The sequence below is a fragment of the Pagrus pagrus genome (genome assembly GCF_965226575.1).
Source record: "Pagrus pagrus genome assembly, chromosome: 3".
In the NCBI taxonomy this organism is placed as follows: Eukaryota; Metazoa; Chordata; class Actinopteri; order Spariformes; family Sparidae; genus Pagrus; species Pagrus pagrus.
The window spans coordinates 23,607,676-23,627,702 of record NC_140187.1 but is presented as its reverse complement, the minus strand read 5'-3'; the positions used below and the strand labels follow the sequence as shown (position 1 = coordinate 23,627,702).

Sequence of the window (20,027 nt, the reverse complement as noted above, 5' to 3'; positions counted from 1 at the left end):
TACATTTTGTGTTTTGTGAATATTTTTGGTCCTAAAAAATAATGTGACACATTTTATTTAACTGTTATTGCATATCCTTGCACATACATATATGCAGCCATATCCCTGACTACTTTCGAGTAGTGTATCTACTCAAAATGATTGTTTCACTGCATCACAACATATCAGATGTTATTGTTAAATTTATTTTTGATAGCATCCTACAGAGGGGTGACAAATTAAAGGAAAACACTAAAAGGTTTCATGTTTCAAACTGTGTCACCTTTCTGTAGGTAGACTTGGCATCCAATATAATCTGGCTGAGCCACATAATATTTGTTATTTTATATCATGCAGTTTCAAGCATTTTATCAAAAATCCCAGCACTTTTCAAATCTCGTAAACACCACCATTAAAATTCAAGCATTTTCAAGGATTTCCAGCATCCGTACAGACCCTTTAAATCTCGACAAGGAGTCACAGCCCCTTGAACTTGAACACAACTGTATTGTAAAGTTGATTGCACTGTGAGGAGAAATTTGCTTTAATTAAATATCCCCAAACCAGTCCCATGCCCTCACGTTGTATCGAATCCTTCTGTGACTGTTTGCATGGATTGCTGGTGACTCAATAGGCTGTTTAAAGGTCAATAAAACTCTTGATCACAGATTTGCCCACAATAAATAAAGAGGATGTACCCTACAGTTGTGACCCTGCGTGGCTGAAAGGGCCAGGATCCTCCTGCATTCCTGCTGCACACTGCTCGACGTGGGGACGTGGGGCTCGCTGCCTGGCCCTTTACAACCAGAGGATCTCCTGTGTCTTCAAGCTGATCCTGCTGGCCACAGGGAAACATGGAGAGGCAAAGGACATCACCTGTATAAAAAAAACCCAACTCCTCATCATTTCAGGCTTTGCCCACATTTAAAGGATTAGGCAGCTGGAGTCAGAGAAGGGTCACTGACAGAGCGTTTCTCTGGGCGGAGGCAGGCGAAGGACAGGGGCGGGTTAGACAAGCTGGTGATGGGGGGCTACGAGAGGCTCAACCCCCTCTGGATAAACTTGAGTTGCAGACTGTTGAGACTTGTGAGATTAGGATGGAGCCAAGTCTGCTACACTGTGATCTGAAGGACAGGGCACGCAGCGGCTCGCCCGTCCAACAGTCCGACTTCCCAGACGAACCCCCTGATTCTGCGCCCCCCTCCCTCCTTTGTTGTTTTGGTTTGCTTTTCTTTGGCCAGATCTGAAGCGGGAGGGAACAGCCCGAAATGATGGGCTTAAGGTTTTTGTGAAGGATGGTTTATGTACATGGTGTCACTGGAAGGGCAAGGCAGAGATTTTGTGGTGATGTTATAAAATGGCCGAACCACACACACCACTGTATAAATCCTCATGATTGCATTTCAAAACCTATTTTTTTATCTGATGTCCGTTCCCACGGAATTAATTTCCAACACAATTACCTTCAGTTATTATTCTTCTCCTGTCTATCTTGATGGAAATAGAGTTTGATTATAGTTTTTTTTTTTAAGGGAAAATTGATTTATTGGAGATAGAAAATATTGATGCTATCTTCAGAGGAATTATTTTCTGTTCAAACATAACAACTTGTAATTATTTGACATTTTGGATCTTTATTTTGTGATACCATACTAGTCAAATAAAAAAGGAGACCCACTGGTTTTACTCATGAGAGGTCATATAGTCTTTATTTTACTTTCTATTGCAGCACTAAAATTCTCACTTTAAAGATTTTATTTACATTGCAATAAAGACTTATATTTAATGTATGATGACACTGTAATAAACACATTTTTTAAAAACATAAAATCATAAACAGCAAGATGTGTGCTTTTAGTAGATTACACTATATAATAATAATAATAATAATAATAATAATAATAATAATAATAATAATGCAGTTATAATAATACTTATACTGTATCAATAGTATACTAGTGTTTGCAGCAGTATTTCTATTCTAAAATAAGACTAAACATGTTTTTATTATTCCTGCAATTTGTTTGCAGTGCTGGAGAATATGTGTGGCAGCGTCTTGATGCTCCACGTCATTAAGCATCTCTTAAACACCAGCACACCCGATTATAGAGAATGATTTGTTGCTTGTTATGCGCTTATTAAGCATTTCATTTAAGACTCTATTTAGTTCCTAATCAACAAGCGCACTCGGCGTCTGAAAAGCCCAAATGATGGACTTATCAGAATGAATCCCGTGATTTGTCATTAGTTAATCAGTCCATTTAGATGGCCTATATCATATTACCCAGGCCAGTGATTTGCAAATGATTTCAGCATGCTTCCTGTTTAATGGCGCGAGAGAAATAAAGGGGCGATAATTCAATTTCACACCAATACCTCGGGTAATTGAGATGTCTTTGATTGAACGACGGAATGTTGTAAATTTAAAAGGCGCAGTTTTATCTAAGTTTTACAGAGGAGTGAAGGGCAGCCAGAGGAGCTGATACCGCCCACTCACATGATGGAATTATTTTGATTTTTAAAGTCATGCAGAGGTCAGGGTGTGTGAGGGCTACTGATCCTATCTGACCGCGTGTGTGTGTGTGTGTGTGTGTGTGTGTGTGTGTGTGAGGAAATGTTCAGAGACAGCTTTTCATCTCAAGGCAACAGAAAGAAGCGCTCTACAAACCAAACCCATTATGTTTTTTTTAATCTTTTTAAAAAAAAAAAATTATTTTATTTTATTCTGATTTTATCTTTTTTTAAAATACATTATTAATTAGGCTAATTTAAATTAGAAAGGAACTTGAGTAAAGAGCAGTGATAGTAAGAATAAAAATAAGAATAATGTGTAAAATAGACATGATTTGAATATGTAGCCAATATCAGGCCCCTTTTAGCTTATTTTTTAAATCTTGTAAAACTAACAAAAAATGTATAAATCAAAAGAACAAGCAGCCTAACTCATCTTTTATGAAGTGCACGTAAATTACATTTTGTGGTTTTTAAGCACATTTAGCATATTTAAAATGCTAAGAGCACAAAATCAGACATATGACGCACTAATTTCGGAAAAGTTACTGGTCCCAAAATGATAATAACACAGGATTATAAGGACAATAACGAGGTTAGGCCTCGCCTAATGTGCCATCATTCATTTAATCCAGGCCTGTATGTTCAGTAAATCGTATACTTAATTACCTTGAGCGGTATTCTCCCGACAAGCATCACAGTTGTTAAACAGGCTGAGTGACAGTGGAGTAATGGCGGCGGGGTTCAATTAGCGCATTAATATTTAAACAGTGATGCGGTCACAGGTGTGTGATGAAGCGCTGCTGCGGTTTTTAACAGCCAATCACAGACGAGCACCGGAACTGTTTAACTGTTAACGGCTACAAGCTTAAAAACATCAATATCAACTAAAACTCGCCCTTACTGTACATATATTCTTCTGAAACAAATACAAAGAGGACATTAGACGATAGTTCCGATTGTTTACAGTCTCAAAAATAGTGCCGGGACGCAGATATGCTCTTGCAGACAATTTTTAAATCACCACGCATCATTTCCGGGTGATTTTTGAGGCGATGCCAGCAGATATTTACTCTTCAGGGATTCTCCTCTAACAATATGGCCCCCCGCTGGCCCGGCGACACCGCTGGGAGTTTTTTTTTTCCCTCTCTCTCTTTCTCTCTGAGCCGCGAGAGAGTTTTTATCATCACCGTGGGACGCATTCATCCTGCCTGTCAGCCGGGGGAGAGGTGAGGGAGACGGATGGCGAATAAAGTTCACTAAGCGGTGGATCTGATTCACTTAGAGAGTTCATAATTCCAAGTAGCATCTATCCCCTCTCCCTCTCGCTGCCTCCCCCTCTCACGGAGAACCGCATGGAGCCGTTTTGAATCGCCGGGGCTCCAGATGCATTCATCACCGTCATCCGGCGTGCCTTCACATTTGGAGCGTATTTCTGGTGGAGCTGCTGTTTCCCTGCTGCTCACCGCGGCTGGATGACTTCACAGCGGGCTGCTGCTGGTTCTATCACGGGCTGTAAATAAACATCAAGGTTGATTGTTTGTTTCTAAATACTGAAGCTGTTGTCTGTGTTTTATCTTCAAGTCAACTCGTGAGCTAAATTCAGCTTAATTTTTACAATATTTCAGTTGCGTGGTATTAAATGTGGGCTTTTGTATTAAATGATAATGATATATAAAAAAAATAGAAAGCAAATGTGTGTCGATGTGTCAGTATTATATTTGTATGGACTTTATAATCAGACTGTTTATTTTGTTTATTCATGAACATGTTGCATATACCTCATAGCCTATATGTTTCTATGATAAAATCAGCCCATATTTAATTTTATAAATGCAAAGTTGACTGATAAATACAAAGAAACATCTCCCCCATGAGATCAGACTGATTTGTAAAAACAGCCTGTGTATTAAAGAGTTGCTTCCCGTGCTGACTTCTGCACTTTGACCACACACACATACACCTGCCACCCGAGTCACTAGAGAGTGTGAATGGCATCTCGAAGCTTAAATGACCGTGAGGCATTGTTACGTACTGGCAGCAAAGTGCTCCGATCCGCCTGATTGGGCTAATTGCTTTGAAATAGGATACATTATGTATAATTATGGAGACTTTGGGTCGGACTGCCGGCTGTTTTGCTCGCATCTCTCATCATAAAGTCGCTTTCAAATTCACGTAAACTTCCTAAAAAAAATTTTAAAAAAAAATGTCCAGGCTCAGATTCATTCAACATCAAATATCGAAGGACTCATCTCAACTTCCAACAGCATCAGACAACATCTCCTCAAATTTGGAGCAAATCAAACGTGACCAAGATATAGGAGCTGTACTCACGTGAGCGACGTCATTGTCCCCATGCAGATGAAAGTCATTTAACTTCACGCCAAGTGCAAATATTATGCCTGGAAAAGAAAAAAAAAAAAAAAGCCTTTTGACATGGACTCCCCCCTTTTATGTCTTTACAGTCTAAATTGACAGACCTCGCATGAAAAGGGTTAAGACAACTTTGAGAGGAGGCAACAATGGGCCTTTGTCCGGAGTCCCTGCCTCCTGACTGGGAATCAAAGTAGTTTATAAAGTGAAATAAAGGCCCGATGGACCTTACAGTTGTTTTGTACCTCGGCTCGGCCCTCATTTGTTGCCTCGGGATTTAAATGAAACGGTATGGTAATCGTCTTCTCCATGGCACATCAGTCTTCTAAGAGCCCGAGTGTTTGGGATGCTAATTGCCAGCAACATTGTTTTGCAGCACCGCTGTCCCCTCCGTGCGCAAGACAAATAAACCAGAGACAACTGCAACATGCAGGGCCCACAGTCAGGTTACACACATGCTCTTTAAGATCAACTTCCGGCCGAGATCGTTATTAAATCATCGGCTGCTGGTGAAAGTGGTGTGTCGTCAGTTCATGAAGTATTTTGCCATTTTTCTCCCTGAAATAACTTGAAGAAAACACCCTCTCATCACAGACCTGCAGAGTTTCGAGACGCAAATTTGTTTTATGAGTTTCTGAACATCACCAGGGGGAAAAAATTAAATCAGCCGGCTGTGCGTCGCTGCAACACCTCAGCAGTCCAGCAGCTCTTTAATGCGTCTCATGTGCGCCTATTTGTGTTTACGCAGACCCGTTTAACGAGTCGAAGGGCTGGAGGACGGGTTAAGTGTTCGGAGCCCCAAGCGGAGGGGACTTCAGACGGACGTGGGAGCCCCGGAGACTCCAGTGACTTCAAAGCCTTCGGAGCCCAGTGCCACTCGTTCCAGGTTAGAGGCTTTAAGTGTTTCCAGCACATGGAGCCTGCTACCTGCACACACACACACACACACACACACACACACACACACAGGATGTGCTGCTGAGGAAATGATAAATTAAGACTTGTGTGTTAAGTTTTTTTTTATTTTTATAAACCAAGTGAAAACAAGGTTATGTGTTGTAAAAACGCGAGAGGACAGTTGGAGGAACACCTGTGGCTGCGATTTCAATATGAATGCGTCAACAGGAAACCACTCTAGCTCTACCTGTGGAGCGACTATAAGGGGTTTTTTTTATTTTCTATTTTTTAAATTATTTTTTACATTGCAAAAAGCTAAATCAAATGTATTTTTATTTGATTCCAATCCTAAAAAAACATGGAGCATTTCTTAAAAATCAGCAACTCACTGCCCTTATCCTGTCATCTTTATGGCTCATACATGCAAAACAGGTGAACTGCTGTGTCACCTTGAACGTTAATTGCAAGGAAGCCATTCGGTGTCAACCGTGACTGAGCTGCACCACAGAGTTTGGGTTTTTTCTGAAAGTGATGGCAGACAGGTCATAACGGTGATCGCTCTGAGGTTTCAGTATTTACACCCCGGGACAGAGTCACAACAACAAACACCTCCTCAGATCTGCGGTCTAATGTGTATCTTGGGAAACAGTCGCGCAGAGGAATCCCTTTCAGGCCGCGCAGCCCAGTGGGCGCTGACCTTTTCTTCTCCTGAGGAGGAGAAGCCTACAATTACACCCGACTATAGCGCTCATTTGAATAGATGGGACTGGCGTGCGATCGGCTGAGAAACAGCAAATGTTTCAGGGCTGAATGGCTCAGTGTCCCTGGGCTAGGGCGGGCAGAGGAGGAGGCGGTGCCGCGCTCTCTCTCTCTCGGTGCGGGTTCAACTTCTTCAATAGTCTCCCGAAAGTGGAGCGCTTTGATCCGGGCGCTGCTGGCGCCTAAAGACAACATAACTTGTCTGCCCATTAGGGAGACTGACAAATCGTGACAGATTGTTTATGCTTGGCAATTAGCGACGCAGACGCTTTCCTGAGAACTGACTACACAGCAATACAGGTCTGTTTTCATGTCTTTAAGATAAGGTTTATGAAGCCTGTAGTTTGAAAATCTTCAATTTAAAGCAGCAACTTTATTTATTTTTTGAAATGAAAGGCTCACAGATCCATATAACAATAGAGTCCCCCCTCTTTTTTTTAGGGGCCTGCAGATAATGAGAAGGCGCGCAGAGGTACAGCCAGGTAAATCAATGACAGTCCTCCTGGCTCCACGCTGCCTCCTCCTCCTCCTCCTCCTCCTCCTCCTCCCCCTCCACATCATTTTTGACTTAAATGGATGTGGTCAAAGAAGGAGGAAAAAAAAAAAAATCCGAGTGATCCCTCCACCTCCTCCCCTCTGCCCGATAATTACCCCTAAATGACTGCGAAGGCCTGTGTGTTTCGATCTGATTAGAGCCCCGCAGCCATCAATAAACAGCGCGCCTCGAGAGGCTCGTCACATAAAGAGGAGGCAGTAAAGTGTTGCGCAACAGCCGATGCGCACTTGAGCGCACGGTCAAAGTCAGTCAGCATATATGAGCCGGTGTGAGTAAAGAATGTCAAAAAGCTGCGGTGGAGAAAAAAGTTATCAAAGATCGTGTAAACACGGTGAGCGATAACAGACATAACGTGTATGAGATGTCAATAAGTTAACTGGAGGGTCTGTAGACAAACATTTCGTGGGATAAAGTCTTGATGAAACCACGCGCCATTAAGAGTTCGTTGTGTTTATGTTTATATGAAGTGGGTTCAGAGAAAAAAAAGAGTAACTATTGTTAACTTTCCCACTCTGATTTTTTTTTTTTTTTTCAGTCTCGCAGGGACCAGCCCATCTCGCCCCTGATTGGCCGCCTCTCTCTCCACGCCTGCCTTATTATAGCCCTGCACTCCAATTTGGTCACATAAACATGAGGATACCGTCACCTTAGGGCGCTCCGCAGCAACTTTGTGTAACTCTTTCCTCCATACCCACGAGACTCGACTAGTCGCCTCCACCCCGTGCCAGTCGGACCTGTATGGCCCCATCGATCGCCATGTCAGCTCTGACCGCTGGTTTGAAAACCGAAGACCTTCCTCCCCGCTCGGTTCTCGTCAGCAGAGGCGACATGCAGACCAGCCTGAGCCCCGCAGAGGAGACCGGGAAGCCCAAAGTCGCGATTTTACCCTTCAGCGTCGAGGCGCTGATGGCTGATAGGAAACCCAGCAGAGAGGTGGTATCCCCGGATGCCACGTCTATTCCCGGGACGTCCCAAGCGATGGGAAAGGGCGCAAGGATGAGTGCTTTCGGTAGTCTGGATACTTCAGTTCCTGGTTTAGCCATGAGCTCTTCGTTTTCTGTGGGCGACATCATGAACATGCCAGAGGACGTGTTGATTAAACCCGAGAGCCCGGACAGTAAAGAGAGGACCTCGTGGATACAGAGTCCTCGTTTTTCTCCAACTCCTCCGCGTAAGTTTGGTGTCAATGCAAAGCCTAGATTAGATAAACACATAGCCTGATATCTAAGTTAAAAAGTGTCATTTGTGTTCTTATCTGTTTATGTTTGGACGTGTTTGACATGAGAGCCTTTACTCAGAGTATTTGTCGTGGACGCATTTGCGCATTTTACGCATTTCAATCCAAGCTCTTAAATTAAAGCGTCATGTCCTCCTTCCTTACAGGAAGACTGAGTCCTCCTGCCTGTCCACTGCGAAAACACAAGACGAACAGAAAGCCCCGGACCCCCTTCACCACGTCCCAGCTGCTGGCCCTGGAGAGGAAGTTCCGCCAGAAGCAGTACCTTTCCATCGCCGAGCGCGCAGAGTTCTCCAGTTCCCTCAACCTGACGGAGACCCAGGTCAAGATCTGGTTTCAGAACAGGAGAGCCAAAGCCAAGCGGCTGCAGGAGGCAGAACTTGAAAAACTGAAAATGGCAGCGAAGCCTATGCTGCCTCCGGCTTTCGGGATTTCCTTTCCTCTCGGTGCGCACGTCCCCGGGTCCTACGCAGGGTCGCACCCGTTCCAGAGGCACTCGCTGCCGGTTTCCCCCGTGGGACTGTACGCCGCTCACGTCGGATACAGTATGTACCACCTGGCTTGACAGGGACGCAGGACGAGGGGCACGCGCAGTGGGACACAAGGGGGTTAAGACTACTTCTCTGAGGGCCCCGAGCAAGAGGGGGGCCCTCCGGACAGGCGAGGTGACACTGTACTGAATAAAGAGGCATCCTGGCGGTGAGCTCAGTGTCACATCTGGTCAGGGGGGGCGAGACCTCCACACAGACCCCCTTCTGAGGACCTTGAAGTTTATCCACTTCTCTTGACCTCGCCAGTAAGTTCACACACTGCAAAGATAATCCAACTTTGTTAGTCATTTAATCTTGAGTCTTAAATCTGTTTTGATTCTAGAAATCTTAAATCGGAGAGATAATCTGAGTGAGACTAAATGACTTTAAGATGGACATGTTTGCGGTGCAGAGGTGGAGAACAGTTATTACCTGCAGGCCCGTGATAAATCACGACTGGACAGTCAAGTATGGACACTGGGCTGTGCCACAGTGTGTCAGAGATAGCCCTCTCCTCCTCTACCTTCATGGCTGCTCACAGCCACGTTAAACGGCTAATAAGCAGACTCCAGTGAGTAAATCAGAGACTATAATGCGCAGCTTGACATTCTGCACCAACAAGCTAAAGGTCGGGCTTCTTCCATCGCATCTGTGGGCTGCAGAAAACCATACTTTCTTCATTCTTTGCATTCATATCAATGCGTACCTAGGGTGGGTTACTGAATCCAGTGTCAATAAATGCTCTTTGTGAATTTTGGAGAACCACAGCATTTGTTTTTATAACAGCACTGTCTGTTGTTGGAATGATTCCCTTCGGAAGGGATATGTGTACTGTAAAATAATGTATATTTGAAGAATATCCTCATTTATATTATGAATATATTTGTGACATAACTTAACAATAAATTGTTTATTCTTTTTCATGAAGCAGTTGTTGGTTTTGACTCAAACTTACAGCAATTTGTGTCTATTGTTATGGCACTTTTACAAAGCAGAGGGTGAAACTGTGCTGGGGAAATTATTCTGATCTGGTTTTACTTAATAATTTTAGAATTTCTTCTCAATTTGTAGGATGAAGTTTGGGCCTGATGGAGTTATTGTACCCTTTGGACATTTTACGCATCATGAGACAAACAAGTTTATGAGAAAAACAGCAGGAGGGGGTAATTATTTTTAGGCCTGTTAAAAAATAAGGAAAAAAAGGAATACTGATGAGCTTGACGACAGTATGATATAAAAAATATGTTTTTTGCACGTCATTGTTAAGGCTCAAGGCTTTAATCGACCCACACCATGATCATAATCCACATTTATCCAATTCCAAATGCGTAATTGACGCGTTTCTGTGCTCTCGCGCAGGTATCCCAGCCTTTCAGCGCTGCGAATCGAAAACTTGTCACATGTTATTTGCAGGAATGTATTGCTACAGCTGTTGCCTATTGCTTTGAAACAACCAACCCAGATTTTGTTGGCGCCAGAAGACTTTTAGGGGGGGTGGAGATATTGCGAGGAGTGGCGGAGGGGGGGGGGGCGGACAACCAGTTGTGCAGACTTCAAAACACATCGATAAATATTGCAGATTGGTTCTCGGGGCTAAATTGCTTGTAAACAGTCCACTAGAGTGTCATTATGGTGTGTTTAGGGTGTAAAATTACCCCGGTGACACCCCATCACGGGGACAGGCCTGTTTAGAAGCCATGTGCCACCGCGCGTCTAAACATATTACCTGACTGCCGCGCGTAAAGCAAATATTTCATCCTGCCGGAGAACAGAACGGGGATCGGATAGAGGAGGAATGACAGGCCACTCCGCGGCAGTTTTGAAGGCTTACTCTTAAGTTGCCTGCCATTCAGGCAGGGGTTAAACTGGAGTAAAATAATTGCTGTAATGAGCAAAGGCAATCTGCCGCAGACGGAGGCCGGCTCCAGAGAGGCTGTAGCTCCAGGCAAGGCGGAACTTTTATCATTCCTAAAATGTCAACGGGGGACTGGGACGGGCAACACTTCTGCTCTGTGCTGTGATTTCCTCCTCGGCGCTGACAAGCTGCTGTCCTAAACAACAGCAGCACACAGATTACACGCTGTTTAATGCCTCACTCAGGTTTATAACTCAACTTTTATCAGAATTTGAATTTTACTGAAGGAGGGGTTTTTTCTCCTGACTGAAAGCTGCGTTTTCTTAATTTATTTGTGTGTTTTTCCTCTGACAGCCTCCGCTCCACTTTTGTCCACGAGGCATGAATTAATACAGACTCCCTGACAATAAGTTAAAAACACGCGGCTGAGCGCTCCGCCTGAGCACAAGAGAAAGTTGACACAAAAGAACCAAAGGGGATCCTTCTATTCTTTCAGCTCTTTCACTCCTTTGTCCCGGCCTCTCTATCTCGCCAGAGGCCAAGGAGAAAACAAAACTCACTAGTTTATATCATTCACAAGATCACAGGAGGCTGTTTGACTCTGCAGTAAAAGGCCCTTGATCCCCAGAGAAAGGAAAAATGGGTTATTAGAAGTCGCCTACACAGCCTGGATAAGTGATTATTAAAGCAGAGGAGTGAGTGGATGTCAAACACTCAACCTCACACTCAACGTTATGAGACTTTTTTTTAATTATTATAAGCTGAATTAATTTAGATTATTGAGGAAAGTTAATTTAGCAAAGCGCCTCCAGTGTTTTCTGTTTTTATTGCTTAACAAGCAGTGCCACGAAAATAATGACTGCTCATGATAAATGTCATTTTGTGTGTTTGTGGTCGAAAATCACACGATTTTAAAGTAAATTACGAACAAGATGATTTTAGTTCTCGGTTTAAAGTGCAGGTTATGAAGCGGAGACACTCTGACTTTATTTATATTTACCAACATGTATTATTCACTCTGGTGAAGCCTGGTGCAATTATTTAACACTAATAACCAACAGAGAAGAGGGCTGTTAGAAAATCTATAACATTAATAGGTAACTTAGAAATAAGCTTTTTTTAAAAGCATCAGTTTTGCCTGTTATCAGCAACATGTCTGATACATGTCTGCACATTTTATTCGTCTTTTATTGAGCTGAATTATATGTCACACGTTGGCCCGGCTGGTGCGGGTTACAGAGGTTAAAGAGGGCCTGTTTGTCATTTCATTGTAAATATAAACAAAGTGTTTGCGGAGTAATGAATGAAAGATTTTATAAAAGGTTTTATCCCTGTAACAAACTCCGAACACGTTTATTTAATCGTGTGAAATGCTGGAGAAATTGTCTTCAAATCAAAGTCCATGAAATATACAAGCTCAAGTTCCTCTCAGATACCACACCACCACCTTCTGTTCAGAGCCGGAGTCACATTAAAAAAAATAATGTCTTTATTTCGTTTCGGTTAAAAAAAGATTCAAGTGTAAATGACACAAATAGGCCACGTAACTTAAATCATCATTAAACTTTGCGCCAGGCCTAAATTAATCTATATTATAAGAATACTGTAACTCCTTTGTGGAGGCCAGCTGTTTGGCTGTGGGCCTTCTCAACACTTTCAGGGAAAAAAACAGCGATAATAAATATGTTGTATTTAATATTTCTGGCTTTTAAACTCTTCTGAGAAGCTTCGACAGTGTGAGGATGCTGTGATTTCACCTTCATCACATGTGGTTTGTCATGTTCGCTTGTTACCAAAATGTTTTATAATGGGAGAGAAAATAAAAGGCATATTTACAGTGAAATTACCCATCAAATTAAAAAATATATGTATTAGTTATTTTTTCAATCAGCCCATTAATTAGTTGTTTTTTTTCTCAACATGTCAACATATTAACATCCATATAGAAATATGAGGAAGGACCTTAGCTAAAACAAACGCAGACAAATGGTTAATATTTCAATTTAGATAAATAATAATAATAATAATAAAAATAATAATATCTTTATGTAACAATGGCAGAGTGCGTTGAGGTGAACGTCCTGCCTCTGAGAAGTACAATATGGTGGGAGTCCTCAGTCAATCAGTCAGTCAGTCAGTCAGTCAGTCAGTGGAGCCACAAGCTGTAAATACTGTTAATAATAATAATAATAATGCACCGGGGATGTTATAAATCAGTGTTCAGTTACCAGCAAACACAGCCATCACCACCACTTTCTTGCGGCTGCCTTCACCAAAAAAGAAGCTATAAAACCAGCCTACTGCAGGAAACCAGATGTTCTCATTCTTATATTGGGAATTTACAGAAATATTACAGCAACGACAAATACAGTATTTTATATTTTTAAAGAAATGCAGCAAGCTCAGTAAAAGTCTACATTAAAAGAAGGATAAAACACTTTAATGAGTTGGACTCTTCAGTTCCAGGACCCACCAGGCCTCTGCATGCTGACAGGATGAATATCATCAGAATATTTAAAATAATTAATACACATTCAGTTTATCACCATACTTAATTTTCACTTTAACCTGTTTATCAGCTTGAGTTATTAATAATGTAAAAATAAGCTGCTAACAAACAGATTAATTAATAAAGTATGAGGTTATGAGCCTCCTCACGCTGTGCTGTTATGACCTGCACTGTCCGCTAGAGGGCGCTGTTGTCTTGGCTCAAATGCCTTGAAAGGTTTGTGGTCATGACCAGACTTTGGCCACTTCAGTGCAGTTACCACTGAGACACCATGAGAGCAATCTGGCATGAGGTGATTGCAACTGTTAATAGATGTCTTTAGCCTGTTGAGCAGTCTGAAGTCCTCCAGTGACCCTTCACTCAATAATTACTTCAACGTGTAAATAAGTGGAACAATTGTGCGTTTATAAGGTACATTTACCGTTGAGGGGAGGGAAGCTTTGTTCTCATATGTGAGAGTTTTGAATCTGAACACTGCAACACGCCTCCATGAGAGAGCGTGCCAATCATCTATTGGAAATTATGTGGCCTAATGAGGCAGCATTTCTTTAAAGATGCAATAAAAGCGCTAAATGTGATGGAAAATTGCCTGAAAACCCCATAAACCAAACTGAATCACAAACTGCATCGGCCCTGCTTTAATGTAAATAGGTTTCTGATCTGTCCTTTACAAGCTCATTTATTTCAACAAAGCAGAGGATGATTACTGTCACCCTTCGGCGAAGTTGTTGTGTTTTTATTGTGCAGCGTTTAGCATTTTTTGGTGCGGAACATTCAAATTGTTGAATGACCTGCTGGCCCGCATGCGGTTCAAATGTTCTGTTCTACTTCTTAGCCTTAATGATAGAAAATATTCCCTCGGCCCTCTAATGATGATCAACAAGCACAGCAATTAAGCTTTATAGGCGCTCTGTGGGCTCATTTCTTCACGAGACACATGCTGCTGACTAACATTTTCATTTTTGTAGGCTTGGTTTAATTACAGCAGTGAGAGGTTCAGGCCTGATGGTTCAGAAGTGTAAAGACTCGATTCTTGGCACGAAAAGAGCAAACATGCTTATTGCAACATAGAGCAGGCTCAAATCAAACTGCAGGCTGTTTAATGATTAAACACTGACTAGTTTGTGTTGCAAGATTAAATAAATCTTGTGCACGGGGTTGATTTGCGTCTGGCTCAGTTACAGCTGGATGTTGTGACCTGACAAATACAATATTTTGTTATCAGAAAATGAAGTGCTAAACCCCTAGAGCTGCTGATTAAACTTCTGCAACATAATCACAAGTTTAAAATCTATTAACTCCAAGTGCCCTTGCTTAACTGCTGATGACTGTAATTGCTGTCAGTGAAACCTTCTTCTAATGCAGCTCAATAGAGCTAAACAACCAGCACCACCTTGTGACAGATCAGGGCACTGTCAGACTCCCTCTGAGGACAAACATGCACTATTGAAATCAATCAGTGAATGACCATTGCATGGGGAATCAGCCTCCGCAAGTGTATGATGCTCCTGCATGACAGGTACCCCAACAACCGTCAAAGCATTTCCTGCATCCTGCACAAGGGGTGTGAACCAGACGCCATCACAGAATGTAGCAGGCTGCAGGCCTACGACATGACACACGAGGCACGTGTGCCATCAGTAAAGCCTAAGGACAAATGAAGCAGCCCGTTTCCCTGCTCGGCCCAAATTCTTCAAGAGAGAAGCTTATGCAATTCTTCTGGATGTTGATCACTCACTCCCCTCAGGTACATGTTTTTAGGTAAAGAGGATTACAGCAAATAGGCTCTGGCACTCAGCTATTAGCTTGTTAAATAGATGGGCACTTGTAGTTTGCTGTATGTCTTTCTAACTTTTGTTTCGTCCTCTGTGCTGTTTATTGCTGTGTTGCTCCTGGCTTGCAAAGCAATTGACCTCTGGGATCAGAAAGTCAGAAAGTTGACATGGAACTTGAGCCTGTTGAAGGTATTTCTGTGATGCGGAACAACATCGGCTCCCACTGGGACAGACGCTTCAGCAAATATGCAAGGTGGGATTTATGAGGGTGAATGCCTGTTTGTGTGGAAGAAGACAGGTCGTCATTGTGAGGTAATGCAGAAGTTAAAGGTGCAATATGTAAGAACTGGCCACATGTAGAATCTATACTCCAAACAAATAGGGGGCAGCATATCACCAGAGTAACTGCTAACTGTAGCTGCCCTTAGCTAGTTAGCTCAGTTAGCCAGGCAGCTAGTGGTCCAGACTGGGAGCTTGGAGCACCTGGGGAGTGTTGGTGTTTACACTGCCACAACAGAAGCTTTGTTAGCATGCTAACTTCAGTAGATATCTGCGCAACACAAAACATATACGTCATAATGACAAGACATTTATTTCTGCACATTCTGTTGATATTTATGTTAATTTTTGAATGAATCCAAATAAAATTCTGACATATTGCACCTTGAAGTTCTGAGGGCGTTGCATTGATGATCCACTGTTTGTTGTCAGGAAGCAAAATCAGCTGAAAAATCATTCACAAACAAGCACACTGTGGAATTTTGATTGTTCTTTCATTAAATATTTTGGCTTCGTATAAGTTGGATATATTATTTCTCACAAGGGAACTGAAGTCTCTATGAATCATGCAGGTATTCACACAGTACTGATCTGGATGGAAACCAGTGGCTTCCAAGGGAAAAAGGGATTATAGATGGTGCCAGTAAGGCTGGTGCTCCGGGCTGTTTGACCGCCAAGTTAACTGAACAATGCTTAACTTTTACATCATGGCCTCATGTAACCAGATGTATTCAAAACATGGGTTCAATTAATATCCAGGATTCAGCTAAATGAAGCAGATACCAGATAAAATGGAAATTCTGTCTTCATTGCAAAACATAAAGAAAAAATAAGAAAAAGGTGCAAATTTTGTTACAAAATTTAAGGTCTAAATGGTCTGAAAAGAAAGAGAATATATTGAATGTGTCTGCATGGGTTACACTGAGCAGAGACCTCTCTGTGTGCAGATCACAGTCTGGCCAACAGAGGGCAGCAGAAGCCAAACATTAAATCAAAGAGGCAGGCTTGTGCCCAAATTCAACAAGTCATAACACTGTTCTCAAAATAATGGCAACAGCACCATGCCAGAGCTCTAATAGAAGAGAAAATAATGCAAAAAAACCCAGACATCTACATTTTTGCACAGTGTGAGTTAATATCCAATGTATTTTTGTCTGCTGAATGTACAGAAAGAGTGGAGACTGTGGTTTGTGTTCACGCCAGTTTACCATTGACATTTTCATTTTCAAAAATGCTCTTGACCTAGATAATACTTCCTTGAAATATAACTGTATTTTAAAAAGCGGTGACATTAAAACCCTAACCCTGTAAACTGTTTCTGTAACAATAAAAGTCATTAGCAACTGTCACACACTGAGAGAAAATCAGTACGGGTTGAAATAACCTCGCTGCTGTTTTAAGTTTTACATCCTGCTGGTTCACAGACTGGATCAGAGCCAGTTTGGTCTCAGAAGTTTGTGTAGAGTTTCCCAGAATCAATTGGCAGACATCTTTGGAAATAACTTGAGACAATAAAACACGCTGATACATAAAGAGAAGTTTTATTACATAACGTGAAACATATATAGATTGTTGTGAAATATGCACAAAAACAGGCATGTTTCTAATATGTCTGTGACAGTGATAGCTCTTTTATGTTATATCCATTCTGCTGAAGGCCACGAACACTCAGTTTCAGTACAAGGAGCAGCACTTCTTTGCAATAAAACAAAAGTAAAACTGTCTGTGTGAGAAAACTCTGAAGGAACACGTCGTACAACTAGAAATGCTGGGGACATCTATTTCTTATGCAACATTTTCAACCACCATGTTTTACAAAATGCTGTATAGTGCTCTTTTAAGACATGTTAGTCAGAGCAAGGGTTATGGCAACACAACATATTTCTCTTAATGACACATGAAGCTTTGATCAGCCCTGGTAAGTAAGCAGCAGTTAAGCCCGGCTCACAAGCATCTCTTATTGGTTTATTATTTCAAGGTTTTCTTCGGCATGGTTGGCATTCAGCAAATTTCCTGTGGAAAGTTCTGCACTCCTTGCTGGAATGCAGCCACATATGTCCACTAACATGTGTCTGCAGCGAGCGCAAAGCCAACTAGGTACGACATGAAACTGTGTTTTGCTGCTTGTGATGCATCTAATGCAGTTCAGGCTGCGGTGTGTATTGTGCATGATTAACCATTCTGCATATGTGTTTTTATGAGTGTGATACACCAATGTACTGTTTTCTTCTCCGTGTGTTGCTCATCTCTCCTCTACCAGCAGCTGAAGCCTGTCCTCTGCGTAGTGCGGGCTGCTGTGTCCAGTATCAATAGCCTCACAGTCATCTGTGAAAAACACCAGGTCCTGCCAACCAAACGGACGCATGTGAGCATGTTATGAAACGCTCAAGCCTGAAAACAAGGTGAAAAACAGGGCAGATGTTTCCGGTGTTCTTACCCGATAACACATTCTGGTGATGATGGTGTACAAGTTCTGGACTTTACGTTTCAGCAGCACCATCCTGGGACGCTCTCTGCAGTACTGGTTGGGATGGTTCAGCACCACGTAGAGGAAGTCACGGAGCTTGGTTGTGACGCACGCGTTCTAAAAAAACAGAGCTTAGTTTTTGCATGACAGTATTTACAGACTGTAGGACACTTTCTCTGCTCTTTGCATTGGTTTGATTAGTTTGGATGGTGAGACTCGGAGTTACAGCTGTTATCTAACTGGGATCTGACTGTCAACTTGATTTTGTATATCCAGCTCCATCAGAACGTCTGCGTTTAAGCCACTGTTTACGTGAGGCTTGTTCATGAACTGATTGGTCCATCTTGCTGTCAATCACTAGTCAACCTTATGAACAAAATTAACTAACACACCTCATTATAACCCCTAATTGCATGTATTAACGTAACATTGGAACATTACCTTTGGCATTATTCCTAGTGGGAAACAGGGCTTGTTATTCGTTTACTGCAATGATTTAGTGAACTATTCACATTCTAGATGTTGACCCTTGACCCCACAAAAGTCTTTGAAGGAGAAGCTTAGTGACATGATTTGAGTAAAACCATAGTAAAAGTTACTCTCAACATGTTATTTAACAGCGATGAGACTACTGCTGCTGCATATGGAGGACTGAAAGTGCCACAGTCAAAAAATAAAGAAATAAAACGACCCATAAATGAATGAATATGCCATTAACTGCAGCATGGAGAATACAGAAATAAAGACAGAAGTAAATGAAAAATGAATAAATGGAAAATTAAATGGGAAAGTAAAACAGTTGAATTAATACAAAGATAACTAAATACAAAGGGGCGTTGAAGCAGAAACTTAAATTTATTTAATGTTTTATAAAAATGTAATCATTTTTATACAATCATTAATTTTGGCTACATTTATTTTCAATATTAATTTTAGTGCATTTGTGGCATATTAATTCATTTATTGAGACACTTCATTTATTCACTTTCAGCCCTCCATACATGTGAGATCATAGATTACACTGACATCATATTTGGCATCTTCAAAATTATAGTCAAGTGCACTTTTTCCAGTCAAATCTCAGTTCTACATGTAAATACACATTCTATGATGAATCTTGAGTGCAACAATACACTTCAAATAATATTAATTTTCATTATTCTGAAAAAGAGAGGCTCCACCACATCCATATTTGAGGCTTATGAGATATTTTGAGAAGGACAGAACACAGTCAGTGGTCTGGATCTACACAGCTCAGGATTAATGTCGAACTGGAATAACTGACAATGGTGGTTTTCCCTAAAAGCCCCCCCACGTGTCCCTACGCTATGCATTACTCCAGGTTTAACTTACATGCACATCGAGGAAGATCGTGGGTAGAATCTCAGCACACGTTTTCTGCAACCCGACAAAACATCATCGTTAGAAAAACATCAGTCTCAGATGGTTAACACGGACTGTGACGGTGACAGCTGAGCACCTACCGTGCGGTGGTACGTGTGTATCTTATCCAGCAGAGTCATGACTTCTTTGCTCAGGCCGACCGCTCTGGAGTAACAGGTCGGCGGCGCGCAGTCCGACAGCAGCACAGAGCTGAAGAAACACACGAGAGCGGCGAGTCCCAGCCTCATGTCTGTCTGCTGTAGCACACCGCTGCTCGGGCAGGTCTGCTTCCAGCTGCTGTGACACTTTCAAGTAGTAAAGAGGAGGACGTGCAGCAGATTTAAGGATGGAGAGGTGGGGGTGGTGGGTGACGATGACGTGGAGGCGCACAGAGGCTGAGGAAAACATTTGGGGTCTGCTGCTGCGTTTTTGGAGAGCAAATGCTCTGTCGATGCGAGCTCCGAATACCAGGGATGGTTGAGCTGCTCCTGCTGATAACGCTGCTAAACATTTTACAACCAACAAGTTTGTGGCTTGTCAGCATAGTATCAATGATATATTAATGATCAGCGGGGGAGTTTGGAGTCACGAGTTTCCTGCAACGTGAAAAGAAATACTTTACTACGTTCATTTAAACTTTTGCACATGGAGGATTAAACATTCCATGTAGCAGTGGATGTTGAGTGTGAAGGGAGGGGTTTTAACATGAATAACAACATAGTCTTGGACACTAATGTTCAGAGTACGCACTTACTCTGCAGGAGCGTGGTTTAACTCCCCAAAACTCATCCATGAAGTGGAACCTCTTTAGTAAGTCTGTACTTGAGTGGACTTTTCCCATCATATAAAGATCTCCACTCAAGACAAGGTCATTAAAAACACTGATCTGTCAACCACACTGGTATGACCTTACAAAT

The 20,027-nt window shown here is 42.1% G+C and overlaps 2 protein-coding genes across 2 annotated transcripts; one reads left to right on the top strand and one right to left on the bottom strand.

The window, feature by feature from the left end:
- Positions 1–7,722: 7,722 nt before the first annotated feature.
- msx1a (muscle segment homeobox 1a) lies at positions 7,723–9,769 on the top strand. The gene is made up of 2 exons (XM_084348004.1): positions 7,723–8,246; positions 8,459–9,769. Exons 1-2 carry the CDS (start codon positions 7,814–7,816, stop codon positions 8,875–8,877), a joined length of 852 nt encoding a protein of 283 aa, XP_084204130.1. The 5' UTR covers positions 7,723–7,813; the 3' UTR covers positions 8,878–9,769.
- A 7,013-nt stretch (positions 9,770–16,782) lies between these two features.
- LOC311254767 (cytokine-like protein 1) lies at positions 16,783–19,972 on the bottom strand. Its single transcript, XM_084348735.1, has 4 exons — positions 19,212–19,972; positions 19,081–19,125; positions 17,698–17,844; positions 16,783–17,604 (listed from the first exon to the last, which is right to left on the bottom strand). The coding sequence occupies exons 1-4, from the start codon at positions 19,356–19,358 to the stop codon at positions 17,503–17,505; spliced, it is 441 nt and encodes a 146-aa protein (XP_084204861.1). The 5' UTR covers positions 19,359–19,972; the 3' UTR covers positions 16,783–17,502.
- Positions 19,973–20,027: the final 55 nt, after the last annotated feature.